The sequence below is a fragment of the Pteropus medius genome, unplaced genomic scaffold (genome assembly GCF_902729225.1).
Source record: "Pteropus medius unplaced genomic scaffold, Ma_sr-lr_union100, whole genome shotgun sequence".
NCBI classification, from domain to species: domain Eukaryota; kingdom Metazoa; phylum Chordata; class Mammalia; order Chiroptera; family Pteropodidae; genus Pteropus; species Pteropus medius.
Window position 1 is genome coordinate 47,341,617 of NW_024344378.1, and position 19,843 is coordinate 47,361,459.

At 37.4% G+C, this 19,843-nt stretch overlaps 1 protein-coding gene, 1 long non-coding RNA gene and 2 pseudogenes across 4 annotated transcripts in view; 2 read left to right on the plus strand and 2 right to left on the minus strand.

Annotated features, from left to right (window-relative positions):
* The first annotated feature begins 895 nt into the window (after positions 1-895).
* The window catches only part of VCL (vinculin), a 94,374-nt gene continuing 75,426 nt past the window's right edge, over positions 896-19,843 (plus strand). For 2 of the 3 annotated variants that reach the window (XM_039872153.1, XM_039872152.1), the window contains exon 1: positions 896-1,176. In XM_039872153.1, coding sequence (XP_039728087.1) covers positions 1,009-1,176 — 168 coding nt within the window. In that variant the 5' untranslated portion in view covers positions 896-1,008. The remainder of the gene's footprint in view (positions 1,177-19,843) is intronic. The other variant, XM_039872151.1, reaches the window with a different exon arrangement.
* LOC120610143 (uncharacterized) lies at positions 6,079-6,198 on the minus strand (annotated as a pseudogene).
* LOC120609558 (uncharacterized) lies at positions 8,543-19,485 on the plus strand. The gene is made up of 2 exons (XR_005654795.1): positions 8,543-10,740; positions 19,221-19,485. It is a non-coding gene; the product is annotated as an uncharacterized LOC120609558 (long non-coding RNA).
* LOC120610066 (uncharacterized) lies at positions 8,621-8,739 on the minus strand (annotated as a pseudogene).

Genomic DNA, 19,843 nt, shown 5'->3' on the forward strand with positions numbered 1-19,843 from the left:
TAGATAAATACACATGTGCACAACATAGAGTTAAGTACGATGATGTTCATGCAGAATTTTTTTTTTAAATGGTGAAAAATAGAACCTAACCTAAATGTCCACTACTATGAAATTGTTCGATTTCATGTAATGGAACACCATGCAGCCATTAAAAAGAATGAAGTAGAAAGATAACCAAGGAATTTTAATCAGGAGGAAAAAATATCAAGTTCCAGGAAAATGTGTAATCTTATTTAGAAAATACATAGGAACAAGAAAACGAATAGGCAAAGGTCTACAAGACTATACCCAAACTGTTAACAGTGACTATTTCTGAGGAGGAGAGTGGGTGGAGTGTGTTTGTGAATGAATGGGACACTCATGTGTCTTTGTGCACTTCTGTTCTTTAAATGTTTTATTAAAAACGTTTCCATGTATCACTGAAAGGAAATGGAAAGAGTATTCTGAGGGTGTCGTGTTAAGGGAAAAGTTCAGAGAGTACAGGGAGGAGGCTCATGGCTCCTAGGTTTCATCAGACTCTAGCGTCGCTGGAGGTGAGACCCCGCCCAGCTGAGGTGATTCTGCAGAAGGGCGGAGCTCTGCAGAGCCGAGGAAGGAGGCGGCCCCGGTGGGCGGGGCCACCGACTCGAGCCGCACGCTCCGCTCCCACCATGCCCTTATAAGGAGCGCCCGGCGCTAGGACTCGGGAATCCAGTCGCGATCCCAGCCGCTCAACCCCAATCCCAGGCCCCTCCCTTGGGAATGGGGGCGGGGCTGGGCGGGGTCTTGGCGGCTCGGGGGTGGGGGAGGAGCATCTCGAAGTATCACCAATAGGAGTGGCAGCCCGGGTCTGAGCAGTGCTGCCATTGGACGCAGTGACGAGAGGGGGCGGGGCACTAGCGAGGTGGTTACGCCGAGGGAAGCCCGGACTCCGTAATCGCCGCTTGGAGTCCGTCTGTTTGCGGGTTTCCGACTCCGCTGTTCACGGTTCTCTGTAGCTCGCGGTTCGCCGCCCCACTCACCGCCACGATGCCGGTGTTTCATACGCGCACGATCGAGAGCATCTTGGAGCCGGTGGCGCAGCAGATCTCGCACCTGGTAATCATGCACGAGGAAGGCGAGGTGGACGGCAAAGCCATCCCTGACCTCACCGCGCCCGTGGCCGCCGTGCAGGCGGCAGTCAGCAACCTCGTCCGGGTGAGCGCGCTGGGCCTGGGTTGGGGAGCGGGACTAGGGTCAGGAGACGTCCTCGGGGTCCCAGTCCATCTTGCTGTTCCTCTTTGCGGGTTTGCTGCCTGTGGCTTTGCCCGTGAGCTCTGGAGCGAGGCGGCCATGGGTTCGAATTCAGACACCCCCGGCGCTGTGACCTTGAGCATGCCCCTGAGACTCACTGGGTCTCAGTTTCCTCATCTATAAAATGGGGTCAATAATAATAATGCCTGCTTGTGAGTTTGTGGTGAAGATTCAACTAGGTCGTATTAGAAAGTGCCTAGCACAGTGTATGAGACCCATGGTAGGTGCTTAATATACGATAGTTGTTTGGATGTCTGATAGCCCTTCTCCCTCAGCAGGCTGTTGCCCCTCACGTTGACATCCTTACTCTCAGCTCCTTTATAGGCCTCCCCAGTCTGGCCTATGGGCTGACGGGCTCCCCTACAGATGCCTTACCTTTCTTCACAGGGATTTTTATTGAGCCACGTTGTTCTCCTTTCTAATACTTCTGCCCCTTATCCTGAGACCTACCTCACTCACCCACAGCCCTTTCCCAGCGCTCCTCCTTCCTGCCCTTTTGTCCCCTTGTCTTACTGGCCATCGTCTTTCTGTCTCCTTCTCCCTTCCTAGGCATTCTACTTCTGCTAACACCTCTGGCACTCCCAAATACCGGTAATTTCTTCATGTAGTAATTTATGACCACAAATCCCTCTTCTTCCTCTTAACCCCGGTGCCTTTCATTTTTTCCTCTCCCATGAAGATTTCCACCTGGTTTTACCTGCTGTCAAAAGGCTTCCCTCCCACTGGGGCCTTAACAGACTGGGTGTGTGTGTGGCGGGGTGCTTCTCTGCCACTCCTCCTGGCAGAAAGCAAGATGGAGCTGCAGGGAGAGGCCTGTGGAATCTGGGACCTGCGGCCCCTGCCGGAGAGAAGGACGGACAGTCTCCTCCCCAGCCCACAACTTTCCTGCGTGGCTGAGTGGCTCTGCAGATCCCTGTAGCCCGCAGCTGTGACTAATAACTGAGTTGATTGTAGTAGGAGGCAGAGCCCACTTTTGAAATGGGAAAAGGGGTGCTGTGATCAGTCTCCTAACACTCCTCTGGCTAGTATCACAGTTTTTTTTCTCACTGTGGTTGGGTGACTCAGACTGCTGCTGCCTGTGAGGAACAACTTTGGGAAAAGTTCATATCACTCCCCCACTGAGCTGTGTAAATAGTGTGTGTCAGGGTAGTTGGGAGGCAACTGTGGGCCTGGGTGGGGTTTGGGTTACTTATCTGATTAGAGCACTTTAATGGACTAGAGGCACTTCAGCAGCTTAGTCTTCCTCAATCTTCAGGGACCCCTCAACTGTGTAAGGCAGTTCAAAAGATTGGGAATAAAGAAGATGGGGAGACACTATTGACTGGTTTCTGATCTGCCTTCTGTATAGATTTACTAATAATTTATTCAGTAAGAATACTGTGTGCTTTCAAAATATCTGGTTCTACATTGTTCTTGTTCTTTATATAACTAACTTTAATCTAAGACTCCAGAGTACATTCTTGTGTAGTGTTGTCTAACATGGCTGCATTCCAGGCCTCCATTTTTCAACAAATAGGAAACAATGTAAAGAGACAAGGTAATAGTGTCCCTCCAAGGAGTGCCTCAGGAAATGAAATCTTAAAACCATATGTTGCACTTGGAACAGAACTAGTGTAGTCTAGGGGTTGATATCTGGTTAGACTATTTTTGACAAAAGTTATTTATGAGCTTCAATGCATTAATAAGAATTGAATGTCTGCTGTATAGGGAACATTGTAATAAATCAGTGGTTCTCAGATTGAGATGTGCATCAGAATCACCAGTGGGGCTTTTTAGAAATAAAGATGTCCAGCTCCCACCCCAGACTTACCAGGGGGTAGGGTAAAGACCTTTGTATTTTTAAGGAGCTCCATAGGTGGTTGAGATACACATCCTCATTTAGGAAACACTATAATGGATACTATGAGACAAATACAAAAGAAATAAGGCCAGTCATAAGCTGAAAAAAATTATCTATAGTTACATACTTCCTAATATATACAAAAGAAGGGACTTGAGATTGATAGTAGATACGAATTAGAAAGTGGGGATAATTATGGTGACAAGTAGTCATGAATAAAGGTACTTGTAAGTCACTTCCAGGTTATAGCAAGTAGATTGTCTTGATTAGCTCAGGAGGCACATTGGAGAGAAACGAGAGAGGAGTGGGGTGCATGGCATATGTGCAGTTTAACAGAAGACCTTACCCAACAAGATGAACAAAGAGTGGGAGGGAGAGGATGACTAGTATGTGAGGGAGACGATAGATTAATCTGTGTTTTGGAGAGGCCAGAGGACTTAACCATTGCTTGGAATTCTTGGTGTTATTTGTGGCCCTTATACGTATACTGCTAAGTGTTGTGATGAATAGTCAAGTTCGCAACTAGATTGGTTTAAGAGAATGGGGCCTCGTTTGATATTTCTTTATGTGCTCCTCAGTTCCTACCCTCAACATTAGCACACAGGATGGCTCCATAAATATTGTTGAAGGAAAGAAGGAACTGTGGGAAGGGAGATGGATTAGGAGACTTTTTAAACTGATTGGTCAGGAAGAAAATGAAGGCCTGAATTTTGGGTGTTATGGGAAAAATGGAGAAAGAATTAGTACTATATTAGAAATATGGTAGAAGAATTAGTAGAACTTGATAATAAAACTCTCAGGAAAAAAACATACGGTGTCACTATAAAATAATGAAACTGATTTTTGAACAGATATTCTGGAATTTATATCATTCAGGTTTCTTTCAGCTACTTTGGGAAGTTATATTCTTATTCCAGTGCTTTTGTTTGGGAATTTCTTACAAATAATTTACATATGTATGTCACATCAGCCTGGCTTTTTTTTTGGTTAAGAAAATTTTACCCAAAGTGGGCATTCCTTAACCTTCCTACTTCCTGGACCATTTTTGAGTCTAAATGACTTTTGGATATTTCCAGAATTAAAATTTACAAGCTGAAGATGAAATTCTCAATTGTTCAACAGTCATCATCCACTTGTCAAATAGATATTTATGGAGACCCCTTTTAATGTCAAAACAATAAGGTGATACAAGGCAGACTAAGTATAATGCTGCATTGAAAGTTCAGAGTGGTCCTGTGGGAGTGAAGTACCACGGAAGTTCAGAGAAAGGTGAGATTACTTTTCATCAGAACATGGGAAAGGCCTTGTATAGGATGTAACATTTGAATTGGCCTTAATGTCAGGTGAGAATCGAACATTTAAAAATGTGATAAGAAAGATGTTATAAGTGGAAAGAACTACCGAAATAAAAGCACAAAATTATTGAGACTCTGAGGGCTAAGTTTTGACTTAGGGCATCATTAAGGTAACTACTTTTTGTGGGGTTAAGACTCATTTGGATTTGTAATTTAATGTATATTTGTTAAACAAGAGTCGTCTGGTCACTTTATATACGTATCTTATCACAGCTGAGTCATCACTTTTATTCCATGCTTAGGTGGGGAGGGGTAGTATGGGATTATTCATTTATATGTACTTTTTTCAATTTAGGATCCTGAACAAGATTATTTTTTAAATAGCTATGTTGAGTTGTAATTCACGTAACATATAATTCGCACATTTAAAGTGTATAATTTAGTGTTTTTTAGTATATTGACAGAGTTGTGCAATATCACACTACAAACTAATTTTAGGACATTTTATCTCTTCAAGAAACCGCATACCTTTTAGCAGTCACTCATTCTCTCCCATCCCCACCTCCCCAGCCCTGGACAACTACCAGTCTACTTTCTGTCACTGTAGATTTGCCTGTTTTGGACATTTCATGTAAATGGAATTATAAAATATGTTGCCTTTTGTGTCTGACTTCTTTCTCTTAGCATAATGTTTTCAAGGTTCATCCACGATATAGTATGTATCAGAACTTCATTCCTTTTTGGTGCTGAATAATATTCCATTGCACTGAATAAGGCCATTTTATTTTTATTTTATTTTATTCATTTATTTTTATTATGGTGACCTTGGTTAACAAAATCCAGTAAGTTTCAGGTGTACAATTCAACAGTAAGGCATATATATATTGCATTGTGTGTTCACTGCTCATAATTAGATTTCTTTCTGTCACCACATACTTGACCCCTTTTACCCCATCTATTTCCCTCCTTCCTCTGACTCTCTGGTAACCACTAGTCTATAGAACATGTCCATGAGTCTCTGTTTGTTTGCCTTGTTTGTGTGTTGCTTTTAGGTTTATACCCTACACATAAGTGATATCATGTGGTTTTCAACTTTTTCTTTTTGGCTTAATTTGCTTAGCACGATTATCTCAAGGTCCATCCATGTTGTTGCAAATGGCAGTATTTCATCTCTTCTTATGGCTGAATAATATTCCATTGTATATATGTACCACAGCTTCTTTAGCCAGTCATCTATCGTAGGACACGTCGGTTGCTTCCATGTCTTGGCCACTGTGAATAATGCTGCTGTGAACATCGGCGTGCAAATATCTTTTCAGATATGAGTTTTCAAGTCTTTGGGGTAAATACCCAATAGAGGGATTGCTGGATCACATGGTAGATCAATTCTTAGTTTTTTTAGGAACCTCCATACTGTTTTCCATAGTGGCTGTACCAATTTGCAATCCCACCAGCAGTATATGAGGGTTCCTTTTTCTCCGCATCCTCTCCAACACTTATTATTACTTGTCCTGTTGATTACAGCTACTCTAACAGGTGTGAGATGGTATCATTTGTGTTTTTTTTTTTTTTTTTTTTTTTTTTTTAGGTGAGGCAACCCTTGGTTGATCTCACAGATTGCAAGAACCTTGTCAGCTTACAATCCCTTATTTTTTTATTTTTTATTTTTTACGCCTACAGTACCTGGTCTTCCTAGGTTGTCTCCCATCCAAGTACTAACCAGGCCCGACCCTGCTTAGCTTCCGAGATCAGACGGGATCGGGCTTGTTCAGGATGGCATTCATTGTGGTTTTGATTTACATTTCCCTAATATCTAGCGATGTTGAGCATCTTTTCATATGTTTCTTGGCCATTTGTATGTCTTCTTGGAAGAAGTGAATAAGGCCATTTTAAACACAGATTCTAATGTGATAATAAAACAAGGAGAGGGGCTAGGAGAAGAAAGAGTGGGAAAATAAAAACAGACGTACAAGAAGTTCCAAAGATGGGATTCAGTAAGCAGTGTGAAAAAATCAGATGTCTTAGGCTGCTTGTCTTGTAGCATGGTATATAAAATTTTTTTTTCCATCGACGTGGCCCATAGAAATCGTACAGTCACGCCAGTTATGTTAACAGAGCTTTAGACACTTTGCTTTCTCTGTTACATCTGAGGGCATGTGTTGTAACTACTCCTTGGGTTCATGAAATATTTATTTCGGGAGTTTTTGTGGCTTTGACATTTATGAGCGTCACCTATATATCATACCCTTTTGGGACCAGCTTTGGGACACATGGCAGCATTGTCTTTAAACTGATGGGAAAGACTGTTCTGCTCTTAAAAAGAGATCAACAATTAATTTTGTCATTTATAATTATCAGTGTTAACATCTGAAAGTACTTTTGCCTTAACTTCTTTTGGTTGATGTTAGATTTATTTCGGTTAAAATAAATAACAACAATGTTTGGGTGATAAGCCTGTGGGTGATTTTTTCTTCTTAATACTTTTCTGTATTTTCCAGTTCTTAAAATGAACATATAGTTCCTATATGAAGAAAAAAATCAATTAAATAAATAATAAGACCATTTGTATAATCCTTTATTGTTTATAAAATACTTTCATATATATAATTTCATAACAATCCTTTAATGTATTGTCCTGATTTTGCAGGTGAAGATAATGTAGATCAGAGAAATTAAGTAACCTGCCCATGGTGGTACAGCTAGTTAGTGATGGAACTTGGTCTCAAAATTTGTTTCTCTTTCTGTGGATCCTCTGCATTTTCACTCCACCATTCTATATCCACTTAGAGCATAGTTGTTAAATATCAGTGGAATTGTTCCACCTAGAATCAGAAGCAACAAGAATGCTATTAGTCATAGAGTTTTTATTTGTCCTAGGCCTGGCAAGATTATTTGTTTAAAGCCTGGGTTTGGCATGGCCTATGTGAAGGGCCTATTTGGATTTTAATAGTTCTTGTATATTTGTTTAAAAAGTCATTTTACATATTTATATAATTACTGATTACGTATATATGTATAAAATGCTTATGTTTCGTATGTATTTCAACTGAGAAGTTCATTATTTTAAAAGCCTTCTGACAACTTCTTGGTCTTTTACTGCACACTTAGGAAGGGAGTAGGGTAGGAATAATCCTCATTATCCACAGTCTACAGCTCGGCATAGCATGTATATAATCTCTTGTGACATTCATTGTACTTAGTATTTGTCTTCTTTACTAAGTTGTAGGTTCCTCGGTGGCAGGGACCATGTCTGTTGTATTCACCCCTTTATTTCTAATGTTAGGCTGGTTACGAGTGTGCAATATAACTTACTCTTTTCTTTTTTTTAAACTAAATAAACACACACTGCATTCATTTTTTAGGTATAAAATCTTGTAATAAGAATTTTTTTGCAATGAATATTTTCCATACATAGCTTTCAAACATCTGGTACAGCCGAATTTAAACAGTCTCATCAAATTTATAATGAGCTTTGAAACAAGTAGAATATATATTAAGAAGGAGAAATGAATGGCTAACTGCCCATTGTTTGAGATAACAGTGTTCAAGCTATTTTGGGTTGTGGTTCTCTGTTTCAGAGTCATTTCAACTATGCAGGCCACTTACTAAATTCATAACATGAGAATATGTTGCCTCCTGTCAGAAGGTGGCATTAGGATTTTGTATTCTTTTTAAATTGGGAGTATTTTTTTAAAATTTAGCAACTTAGACCAGGTGTCAATATATTTATTTGAAGCCCTGCTGGTTACAGTGTAGTATCATACTATGAGTTATGAATTCCTCATTAAAAGATCTTTATTTCCTTGAACCACATGGCAGGCGACAAAAATATAAGGTTGATTTGCTTTTTTTTGCTTTCTGGCTGATCTGGGCCCACCCTTTCCATTGAACCTTATGTCATGGTCATGACAGTGAGGTATATTTTTACATTATAAGCCAGCATTAGATCAGTATCAAAAGAAGTAGCAGTCCTTAATGAGCTCATGTCAGAAGTTAGTTGATATCACAGCAAAGTTTCTCTCTAGAATAATGTTCTGTGACATTCATTGTCAGGACTCTTGCTGAGGAAGGGTCATTCTGTCAGTTGATGTTGCGTTCAGGAAGGTCTGAACGCAACATCAACTGACAGAATCTTCCCTATATATAGATAAGACTAGAAGAAGAAAACATAAATTTAAGGCTTTTCATTTTTTTATTTTTATTTTTTTTTTTATGCCTACAGCATCTGGTCTTCCTAGGTGGTCTCCCATCCAAATACTAACCAGGCCTGACCCTGCTTAGCTTCCGCAATCAGACGAGATCAGGCACATTCAGGGTGGCATGGCTGTAGAAATTTAAGGCTTTTTAAAGCCTTCAGTGCTGTGTAGATAAATATTTCAGAGTGAACTTATTTAAGGAGTAAAGTTCACATCTGTAATAAGACTCTGAAACACCCAGAAAAGTTGATATATTGGCGAAAGGACTTCCTATTGGAGGCTTTCATCAGTCTTTCTTTTCCTTGTACACTAGATCTGCAGAATTCTTGCAATATGTGTTTGTGTGTATTGGGCCACATAGTGAAGTTCAGATAACATAAATTTTGAATCTAGGTGGCTGCTTCTTTGTTTTATCAGCCATTTTAGTACTTGTTCAGTTTCTATTGTTAATGGTTATGGAGAGGAAGGCTGTCTTACCTGTTTCTCCTTAAGTTTACAAAAAAGTTTATTATGGAGAGAAGTTGAAGTTAATATATAAGTAGGGAATTTTTGTTTATTTGTATATTTATCATCATAATTAAAGTGTTTTGTCCTTCATATAACACTAAAAACAATACTGTATTTTATTGAACAGTATACTATTAGTAATCACTTTTTGTCATGCTGAGTCTTCACAGTCTTTCAAAAAGAACAAAATTTAACTTGTTACAAAAGTACTACATTTTCATTGTTGAAATGCAGAAAGCCTGTCTTTAGTCACAATCTCAGTGTTTCTCAATCTTTTTCAGTTTGCTTGAACTGGATTTGTCTTTTACTCTCTTTGTCCATTTTTCTCTACTCCTATTTCTGTTTCCTTGGATATTACTACAAACAACTATATCTTTTTCGTCATTAAACCAACCCCCTAAAAACATCCCCCCCAACCCTTAATTCACTTTTCTGCTGAAGAACTTCAAGGAAGAGTGAGGAAACCCAGTCTGTTACAACATTCAAGACTTTATCATGTGCTGTTTAGGGAGCCATGCTCTATTGAGCTAACTGCTGTTTCAGTAAGTGTGAAATGAAATAACTTCAAAATAACTTTTGAAGAACTTCTAATCCTGACACACTTATTAAAATATGGGGTCTTTAAGTTGATTAAATATATTTAACTATGCGTATTATGTGCAGACAAAGGAATAGAGTATGATAGAGTAATGGACAAAAGGAGACATATAATTAGACATAGAAGTTGAGGACTCATTTCCTTCTTTCCAGGCCCTTGGTAAAAGCTTTGTAGATTCTGTTTTTGCATGCTAGGTCATCAGTTTTGGGATAATCGATTTGATTGTAGCTTTTCTTTCCCCACCCTCCCTACGCCCCTCAGATATCTCCCTTTAAGACTTGGTTTCTGAAGGGCAAGGACTGGGTTATATTCTTCTCGATGTTCCCGGTCCTGGGCTTATCCCGGTCCTGGGCTTATTCCAATCTTTTGCTATTGGTATTCCTTCCATATGTGTATAGTGTTTTGATACTTGCATTACCAGCTAGTCATTCTAGGCTATTTCATGACAAAGAGTGGTGATTCTCTTTTTCTGCCCTCAAATGTTACCATATACAAATGCCTAAGTAATCACAAACGGAAAAAAAGATTCATAAATGATATTATTGTGTTGGTTACATATTGAGACTTTTAGATTTCAAAAAATTCTATGTCACTTCTGTTAGAAGTCAAGTTATTCATTAGATTGGTATGAGTGTGGGATGTGTGTGTGTATAGAGGATGACAGGTAGTGAATCTTAGAACTAAAAATGTTTTACAAATATCAAGTTGCAGAAAATAGTCTTTGGCCCTTAGAGAATTTCCCACTGATAAGATTTCCAGTTTAAGGGGAAAGTGGCTGAATTTCATTGCAGCTGGCCACAATCCAAGTTAAAGTCATTCTTTCTTTTGAAACACACTTAACTTATTCCCACAAGTAAGCTTTCTGTGAAGAAAGAGAAATGGCACACTTGTTCTTAGAGTTAAGAGTTGAAGAATCTCTATTATCTAGCTTCTCTGTATTTCCAGGCTTCTCTCTGTTCCCACCCCCATCTCTGGAGAACTGAACTGGCTCATCTTTAAGATGGATAATATATTTTTATTCATACAATTACAGTAAGTAAGGGTATATATGAATGGGCTAATAAATCTTATATAGAAAAATGTCTAGGCAAGTAACACTTAAATTCTTATCCTACGTCTCTTCTCTCCAAATAGCAAAATTAGTTATTAGACTCTAGCTATTCACATTGCTAGGTGTTCTGAATTATAGTAGGATACGTAAGAAATGGTCTCTGGCCTCAAGCTGTTAAAGTACAGATGAAATTTATAATCGTATGATTTATCTTATCTCTATCCTCTCCACTAATGAAATTATTGCAGAATTTAAATTAATCATTTTAAAGTGTACTGTAAATACAGTTTTTGTTCCTTGGAATCATGGAGAAAATGTGAGCAGGTCAGCAGCAGAGTGAGCAGGTTGTGGGCCCCATAGTTAGAAAAGATCTTTGAGCATTGCCCTCAGTGGCCCTCTTCTCGTGGTAGTCCAGGCACAGCGGGTTTTCATTTCTTTCAAAGTACAGTGCTGCTTGTGGGCCTTCACATATGCTGTTCCCTCTGCCTCAGCTACTCTTCTGTACTTCTTTACTTGGGTAATTTCCTCCAATCCTTGACTTCCATATTAAGTATCAGTTTTTTAGGGATACCTTCCCTGACTCTTACCTCTAAAACTAAGGGAGGTCCCTTTGTCATGTGATTTCTGCATTTTTTTTCTTGTTGTGCTTGTCACAGTTGTTTGTAATTATTTGTGTAATTATTGCTTGTTTAATATCTTTCTTCTCGCTAGAGCCCCAGGGGCAAATATTGGCTCTGATGTATTTGCCCTTGACTTTTCAGCACCCATCATAGTGCTTGGCACATAGTAAGAATCTTGAGGAATATTTGTTGAATGAACAAATGGGAAGACCATTTGCTGCTTCCCAACCAAAACTGTTATATGCTTCTTTGGAAAAACATATATCATGCTGTGGGTGAATCTTGGTGAAACTGAACTGCCAATTAGGAGAGTAGCTCTAAATCAGTGCTTAGCACAAGGCATTGCCTGTAATAGGACCATCCAGTTCATGTTTCCCGAAAATAAATTCTAGGCATAAAGTCCTGGGGTGCAGATGGGGATAATCCTGCCCAGTAAGGACTATGCAGAGTATGTATATGTAAATAAAAATATAATATAGATTTGGAATCTCTATTAGTTTTGATTTTTTTGCAAATAAAATGAATAGCCAATTTTGGCAGAATGCACCTAGTATGAGTTATCGAATACCGAAGTCAGACTTTAGATGTAGATACAAGGCAAATCAGCAGACATACATGATAAGACTCTTGGGAGGCGGTAGAGTGTTGTGGTTCAGAATAAAGGCTCTAGAGCTAAACTCCTTGGGTTTAAATCCCACCATTGATTGACACCTCTGAGGTATGTAACATTGGGGAAGTTATTTAATCTGTTTCACACTGTCCTCTGTAAAACACAGCTAATCTTGGTTCCCAACTCATAGTGTATTACTGTGAGGATTAATGAGTTCATAAAGATGTATAGAACTATGCCTGACACATAGTTAGGAGCTCAATGAGTGTTAGACATATTAATATATTTTCCCATGATTTCAAGTCGTATTTTAAATGTTAGTCTAATGAAAAGGCAGTGTTGATATTTTAAAAATGTCTAAGCATAACTTCTATCTTTTATTCAACAAGGCAAAATGCCAGTGAAAGCTTTCAGTAGAATTCCATATGTTGTGGAATATACAGTTTTACCAAATGTGGGAAAAATATCACTCACAGTTTAGATGCCTAAGCCTTTTGATTGTCAGTTTCTCATAATTAAAATCGAACATCTAAATTTTTGATTGATAACTCCTTTGTTTGTGAGGGGAAATGTGTATTTTTCTTTCAATTCATAAGCAAGAATTGGGGGTAGGATTTGGGATTTATCCCAAGCTTCATTGTCCTGTTTTCTGAAAAAGGAAAAGAAAAAAGAAAAAGAAAAAAAACTGAAGGGGTAGTCAGGCCACTCACTAAAATAGTAAGATGGAATCCACCTTTCAGGTAGAGTTGAGAAGTGTGATGCATTTGTGAAATAGAATTCATCTTTTTCTGGAATAGCCAAATTAATTTAACAAATATTTAATGACTACATACTGTGCCAGATACTGGATGAGCTTAGTATCTCTTGCCTGAAAGGAGGGTTAGACTGTCTCTCAGATGCGCTATCAACATAGGAGTAATAGAGTTAAACATGTAACTCATTTGGAAGGTATACCTATTATTTCTAGTCTTTCAGTGTTTTTCCAGAAATTTTTAACTTGCATATTTAATTTCAGAGTATTTAACTGGCATCTTTACTGTCTTCCTGGCTAGTCCCCTTATGTGTGGTTGTCTAACATTTTGTTTCTGTCTCGATTTTTTTTTTGCTCCATAAATTAGACACTGTTGTTTTCTTATACTGTTATTTTTTTCCATTTTCCCACTTTTACTGTTTTCTTTGAGCTGTAAGAGAAATGATTAACAGAACTTCCCTTCTTGATAAATTTCCTTTCTTCTTGAAGTCCATCCCTTGCTAGTATCTTTAGTGGGGTCTTTGGGTGGAATACACTTTAAGTTCTTATTTCTCTGAAAAAATATTTTGTCTTGTTTTTTGAAAGATGATTTCATTGGATATATAAATCAATCTAGGCTGATAGTAATTTTTTTCAGCACTTTGAAAATATTGTTCCAGTGTTTCTGCATTCAAATCAGCTATCAGTCTAATTGTTATTTTGCTATAGATTATGACTTTTCTCCCTGGGATTTATAAGACTTTATTTACCTGTCTTGGGGTTTTTTGGGCTCCCTAATTTTGAGGGTTGATTTATCAATCCTGGAACATTTTTAGCTATTATCTTTTTGAATTTTGCCTCTCCCCTTATTTTATTCTTTCCCTTTGGAACTCAAATTAGAAAAATGTTACACTTTCTCGCTCTTTCATGTCTCTTAACAGTTTATATTTTCCATTTGGTAATTTCTCTAGCTCTTCCAGTTTACTTATTTTAATTATGCAAATGAGCTCAGTTTTACATGCAAGGCAGAAGACCTAGAGTCCTTATCAAATCTAAAACATGTCAACAATGATTTTATTGAAGTTGTGTATTAAAGAAGTCATGTCCATATCTTTTTGATCTCATGTGGAAGAAAGAAAAATTAAATATGATGGCTAGTAGCATGGATCCACCTATAGAGATCTTGGAAGAAAAAAGAAAGAACAAGTTGAAGCAGGAGCTCGAAGGAAGGTCTATAAGGGAAGGGCTATACTTATCCATGAACTCAGGAATGCCAGTGTTTTTTAATCTTTCCAATATGTATTCCAAGCTGGCAGAGATGTTATGCAAAAAATAGTAGGGGGATATGTTTAGAATGATCCATTTTGTACTATCCAATATGTGGAAGAGCATATACTAAAATGTGGTAGGATTGAGTGGTGGGATTTTAGGTTAAAAATTTTCTTGTCATAATTCATGTTTTTCCCCTAACAATAAACATATACCACTTTTGAAGTAAAAAAGATAAGTTCAATATTTTCCACATCTTTTTATTGTTATTGTTTGCACTAGTCTCAGTGCCTGGAATTACCCTTCCTCTCTCATTAAAAGGGCCCAATGTTGATGTCACTTTCTTCATAGAGTTCTTTCCAGACTGCTCAGTTAAAATTAATCTCTCTCTTTGCTGTGTTTTCATAATACTTGACTATATTTCTTATCAGCTATTATCATGAGTTAGAACTGCATATGTGCAGGTCTCTTTGCACTCCTCTTTCCTCTGACCCCAACCAGCTTTCAAATTTGAGTTCTAGAAGGCATGTAGCGGCTCCCAAAGAGTGGGATTACTTGCACTTGGTAGATATTCTAATGTTGAATAAGTTGTATTTGCAGCACTGCAGTTTTTTTCTTTGTTAGAGCAAGAAAAGATAGATATAAATTCTGAGTCACAGTCAGCAGAGTTATTTTAAAATTCTGAGGGCAATGATATGTGTATGTACACCAGATGAATACTTTTCCTAATTGAGAAAGCTGCTGAAAATTCTCTGGCATAAAAGGAGCAATAAATAAATAAATATCATCTCTAAACCTACCATCTATTGCACCTCTAAAATTAAAACATGAATGCTACATTTTACTTGACATATACCATAGAAGTCTTATCCTTGAACTGAAAGCTCCAACTTGGGCTGTTTGTTCTAAAGCTTCCATAAAAAGGCAAATTCCTCAATTAGTCTACTGCAGTCATATAATGTACTGATGGCACTGAGAAGTGGGGATGCAAAATCACCTTTTCCCCTCTTCTTGTCTGGAAATTTACTTTTTAAAAATTAAGTTTGCCAGATAAGTAAACCTTTTGCTTTCTTTTTTTTTTTTTTTTTTCAGGTAACATTCTGTTGATCTTTTCTTCCATATCTTTTTTCTTCTCTTTCCTCGAAGCTACTAGTCATGATAGGGCTTGAATATTATCCTCCATTGATGGTTAACTACTAATCTCACTCCCATCTATTACTGCTAAGTAAATCTAAGTACAGCCCTGATCTCAACCTTTTCTTGCTCAGAAACCTATACCTCCTTCCATTGTCTTCTCAATTAATCTAAATAGTTCTTTAAAAAAATTTAATATATTTGACACATAATATTGTATACATTTAAGATATACAGCATGTTTCTTTGACACATTTATTGTAATATGATTGTCATTGTTACAATATTTATCATATATAATTATGGTACAATATTGTTTACCTTATTCTCGCTCTTGAAGGCTATCACAATCCTTTCTGTTCTTTGTAGAGTGGAGAAGTCAACAAACTATAGCTGGTGGGCCAAATTTTGTACTGCCCACGAGCTAAGAATAGTGTTCACATTTTTAAATGTTTGAAAAAAATCAAAAGAAGGATATTTTGTGGCACATGAAATTATATAAAATTAAAGTTTCAATATCCATAAATAAAGCTTTATTGGAACACAGTCATGCCCATTCATTTATATATTTTCTATGACTGCCTTCAAAATATAATAGTGTTGAGAAGTTGTGGCAGAGACCATACAGCCTGTGAAGCCTAAAATATTTACTTAGTTGGTCCTTTATAGAAAAAGTTTCCAACCCTTGACCTAGAATTATAAATTTATAAAGTTGTAAATAGACCTCAGAGATGTTCTGATCCAACTCTCTCATTTTAAAAATGGGAAAGCGTATTCTCAGACATAATTAACAGTGTGTCCAAGGCAGCTACCTTTGGCAATGGAAAAGCTAAAATGTGAGTCCGTCGCTGGTCCTACCTCACCATAGGACCCCTCCCACAAAGCTTGTACCAGCCCAATGGGATTGCTTGGCATTTCATGCATCCCATACCACTTTTGCTTCTGTGCACATACTGCATTTCCTTCTATCTAAGATGCCTTCTTCCCACCAGAAATTTTACCCATGCTTTAAGGCTGAGCTCAAATACTGAAGACTGCCCTTATCTCAGCAACTCGTTGAGCTCTCTGTCCACTACTGATCTTCAGTAGTGCTAAGTTATATCTCCATGTTGGCGACCATCAGAGTCCTTCATATAGTCTTGATGCTATTCCAGGCCATAAACTCCCTAACTGTGCATCTTTGTGTCACCTGAATAAGTGTCATCTGCACATTGCCTTACATATAGAATTCTAAGGACATAATTTAAAGAATGAGTTACTCTAAAGATGTCAGGATGTAAGAGACGCTGTCAGGATCTCTAGTTTACTTCTATTAAAAAAAGAAAATACAGCACCACTGAGTAATATTTTTGGTAGAACCATCTATACAGAAGAATTCATAGGACGTTTACCTACACCATACACCCTGGGAAGAGAACTTGGATTTGTCCTAAGGGGATTACCTAATTGTGTGATGATTATTTAAGCCTATTTATCAATTGCTAGGCTTATAGAAATTTGTCTGCTAAGGAAGGAATTTACACTTTAAAATCAAATTCAACAATGAAAACCTTCCAGATTCTCTTAATCTTCAGGGATTCTCTGCTGTTACATCTTTCATATAAACTCTAAATTTGAGATGGTTTCATTTATGAACAAAATATAGACTTGTGTTCTGATAATGAGTCATCAGGAGTGAACTTGATATTTAGTAAGGACTGAAGATAAAAGGATTGTAGTTTAGTGTTTAGGCGCTTTGCCAGCATTATTTTCAATATTTAAAACAATAACAGCAACAGAAACCTAGATAGATGAATGGACTTTCATTATAGTGTGATTCCCTCAATTCTAATTCTGCTTCATCCTTTTTCCAACTAGAAGTAAGTTATCTAAGATGGTAGAACCAGAACTGAGTTGTCTGTGGCAGCTGTTCAACATCTAGACTGCGATACTGATATTTCATGTTAGTAAGCAAGTGAAACAAAGGAAATAAACTTACATTTTTGTAAAAGACTTTCCTGATTAGACCAAGTTGTGTCTAATCTGTTAATGTGTGAAGAGCAGTGATGAGATACAATCAGCAAAAGGCACAAACACAACCAGTGTTGCTGGGGATGGTCAACAGCTTTTTCTGTCTGTACATCTTGGTGAGTTTGGTCTGGCTGTGCTGTAGCTCTTCTCTTATTTCATTTTTTAGCAATTTTAGAACTGAGTCTTGCCCATATCTAGTCACACTAAATTTCGTTTGTAGTAGTAGAGAAGACAAGGTAAAAATGTTAAGAAGCCTAAAAGTAAAACTTTCAGGTTTTTTTTAGTATAGGTACCATAAAAGAAGAGGTGATTTTTTGTTTTGTTTCGTTTTTTTCTTGAGCATTTTAATTGGCAGCCTTAACCGTTTGACACATTAATATTACATAACATTGTATTTCCAGTTCTGGGTACTTGTAAGTATTGTATTTGTAGCTTGAGCTAGGAAATAGTAATTTTGCTTATGGCCCTCATTTAATGGGTTAGAGTGTCAAGAGCCAAATTCCATTACTGCAAGGAGTAACCTCCAATTGACAAGCAGTATGCTCCCAGCTAATGCTAACAGCACTTAAAGATTTTTGCTACTGGGTTACTATTTCAACTTTTGACCACCCCTGTTAAAAAAAAAAAAAGGACTAGCAAACAATGGAAGCCCCTGAATCTCCAAGTGAGCCTAACCCAACCTGGCTATAGGAACCTTCCAGCTTCTGGGAAGGGAAACCAGAACAATTGTACATTGGTTGGTTAGACTGCATACCGATGGTTTACATTTGTCTATTGTGAGCTTGAAGTTTTTCTTGCCACCTGACAAAACTTTAGATATCATTGAATTCTTCTCTATAATTTTAAAACAAATATAGTAAAGTGGCTAAAGATTAGAGCATGAGTGTGCTGATGTCAACACCACTATCAGAGTGATTTTAGGCAAATCGGTTAACCTCTGTGCTGCTATACTTCATCTGTAAAATGAGACAGTAATGGTACCTACCTCTTAGGGTTTTTATAAGGATTAATGAGATAATAAAAAGCTCCTGACTTAGAACATGTGCTAAGGGAAAAATACATTTTTAAAGGAAAAAATGGAATTTGCAAATGACTGCAATATACTGTAATGACAGAGGGAAAGAAAAAGGCACTAATGTTATTTAGCACTTTTTATCTTCCAGGCTCAGTTTTAGGTGATTTACATATGTATTACATTCTGAGAGATTTTACTTTTCCCATTTTACTGATGAGAACTTGCCCAAGGACACAGAGATAGTAGTAGCAGAGCAAGGTGAGATTCATTCCAAAGTCCCAGTTCTCTTCCCCTTACTCCATATTACCTTCAGGGTAGGGTCTAGGTACCAGTTTTCCTAAGATAAAAATGGATTGCTTTTCAAAAATTCATTTACAAATTGGTTTAGAGTTATTTTTCCATAGGGACAATGTTACAAAGGGTGGTTACCCAGGCTTATCTGTAAAAGCTACAATGTAATTGAAATTCTGCCTATTTGTAAACTAAAACCGTTAAGAAAAAGTGTTTGCAATTTAAGCTATTAAAGCAGAAAAACAGAAAAAAAAGATATCTTTTAAGTTCTGTGGAATGATAGTACTTTGAGAAAAGCTGATTTGGTTAGAACACAATGAGGAAGAAGATGGAGACTGTTTAGATGCTGGAGGGGCCCCGGGATACTTTAATGGGCTAAACATTTATAGCACAGAGACATCCTATATTTGATAATACTTTATGGTGTACAAAGCATGTTCACATGCATTATTTCCTTATAATCATGTATGACACAGGTAAGACAAATGGTAAAGATCTAATTTCCCGTAGCAATATTTAGCTTTTTTCATGTTTTTATCCATGATTTTTTAAAATGACCTTTGGGAGCCCAGCTAGTCACCTTAATATAGTCACAGAGGATTAGTGCATAGGTGTATTGAAGAAAGAATGAAAATAAAAGAACGAAGGTCTTCCTGAGTTAATTGTACAGGAATAGAAGGAATTAGAATGGAGTAAAGAGTATATGTGAACAGATGAAAATGGTAGAGTTAAACGTTAACCTATTTTATTAATTATCTTTCTTTATCATTTACTTTTTTCAGTTGACACTTATTTTCTGGGCACTTATTATGTGCCAGTCACTGTGAGTCATGGCTACGAGGGAAAGAAGTTCAGACCCTACCACTAAAGAATTTGTTCTCTACCTGAAGATTACATTCAGATCATGCAGTGATCTTTTTCCTTTCCACCAGTCTTTATGAATATGCAGTAGTTATTTAATTATGAAATTAGTGGAACTAATACTGAATTCTCATTTAAGTAACGTTTTTAATAACTAAAAAATTAAAAAAAACCCAAAAAACTAAAGAAGATTGAGTGAAAACCAGTCCTTTAATTTTCCCATAATTATTGCTTGAGTTTCTGGCACTAAAAGTAGAATTAAATGGTGAGAATTGGGGGACCTTTTTGTTCTTTTATGCAGCATTTATTTATATATGTTTGAAACCAAAATGAACATCACTTTAAATAGGGTTTGATATACTCTACATAAATATAGAAATGTTTGTCACTTAACAAAGAATTGCTTGCAGGTTAGAAGTGTACTTGTAAACTAAGGAAGTGAAGCCTCGAGGCTGGGATTCAAATTCTATTTCTGCAACTTTCTTAGATAAATACCTCTCCGAGCCTCATTTCTAAAGAATTTGGATTAGATTGCCAAATTCTT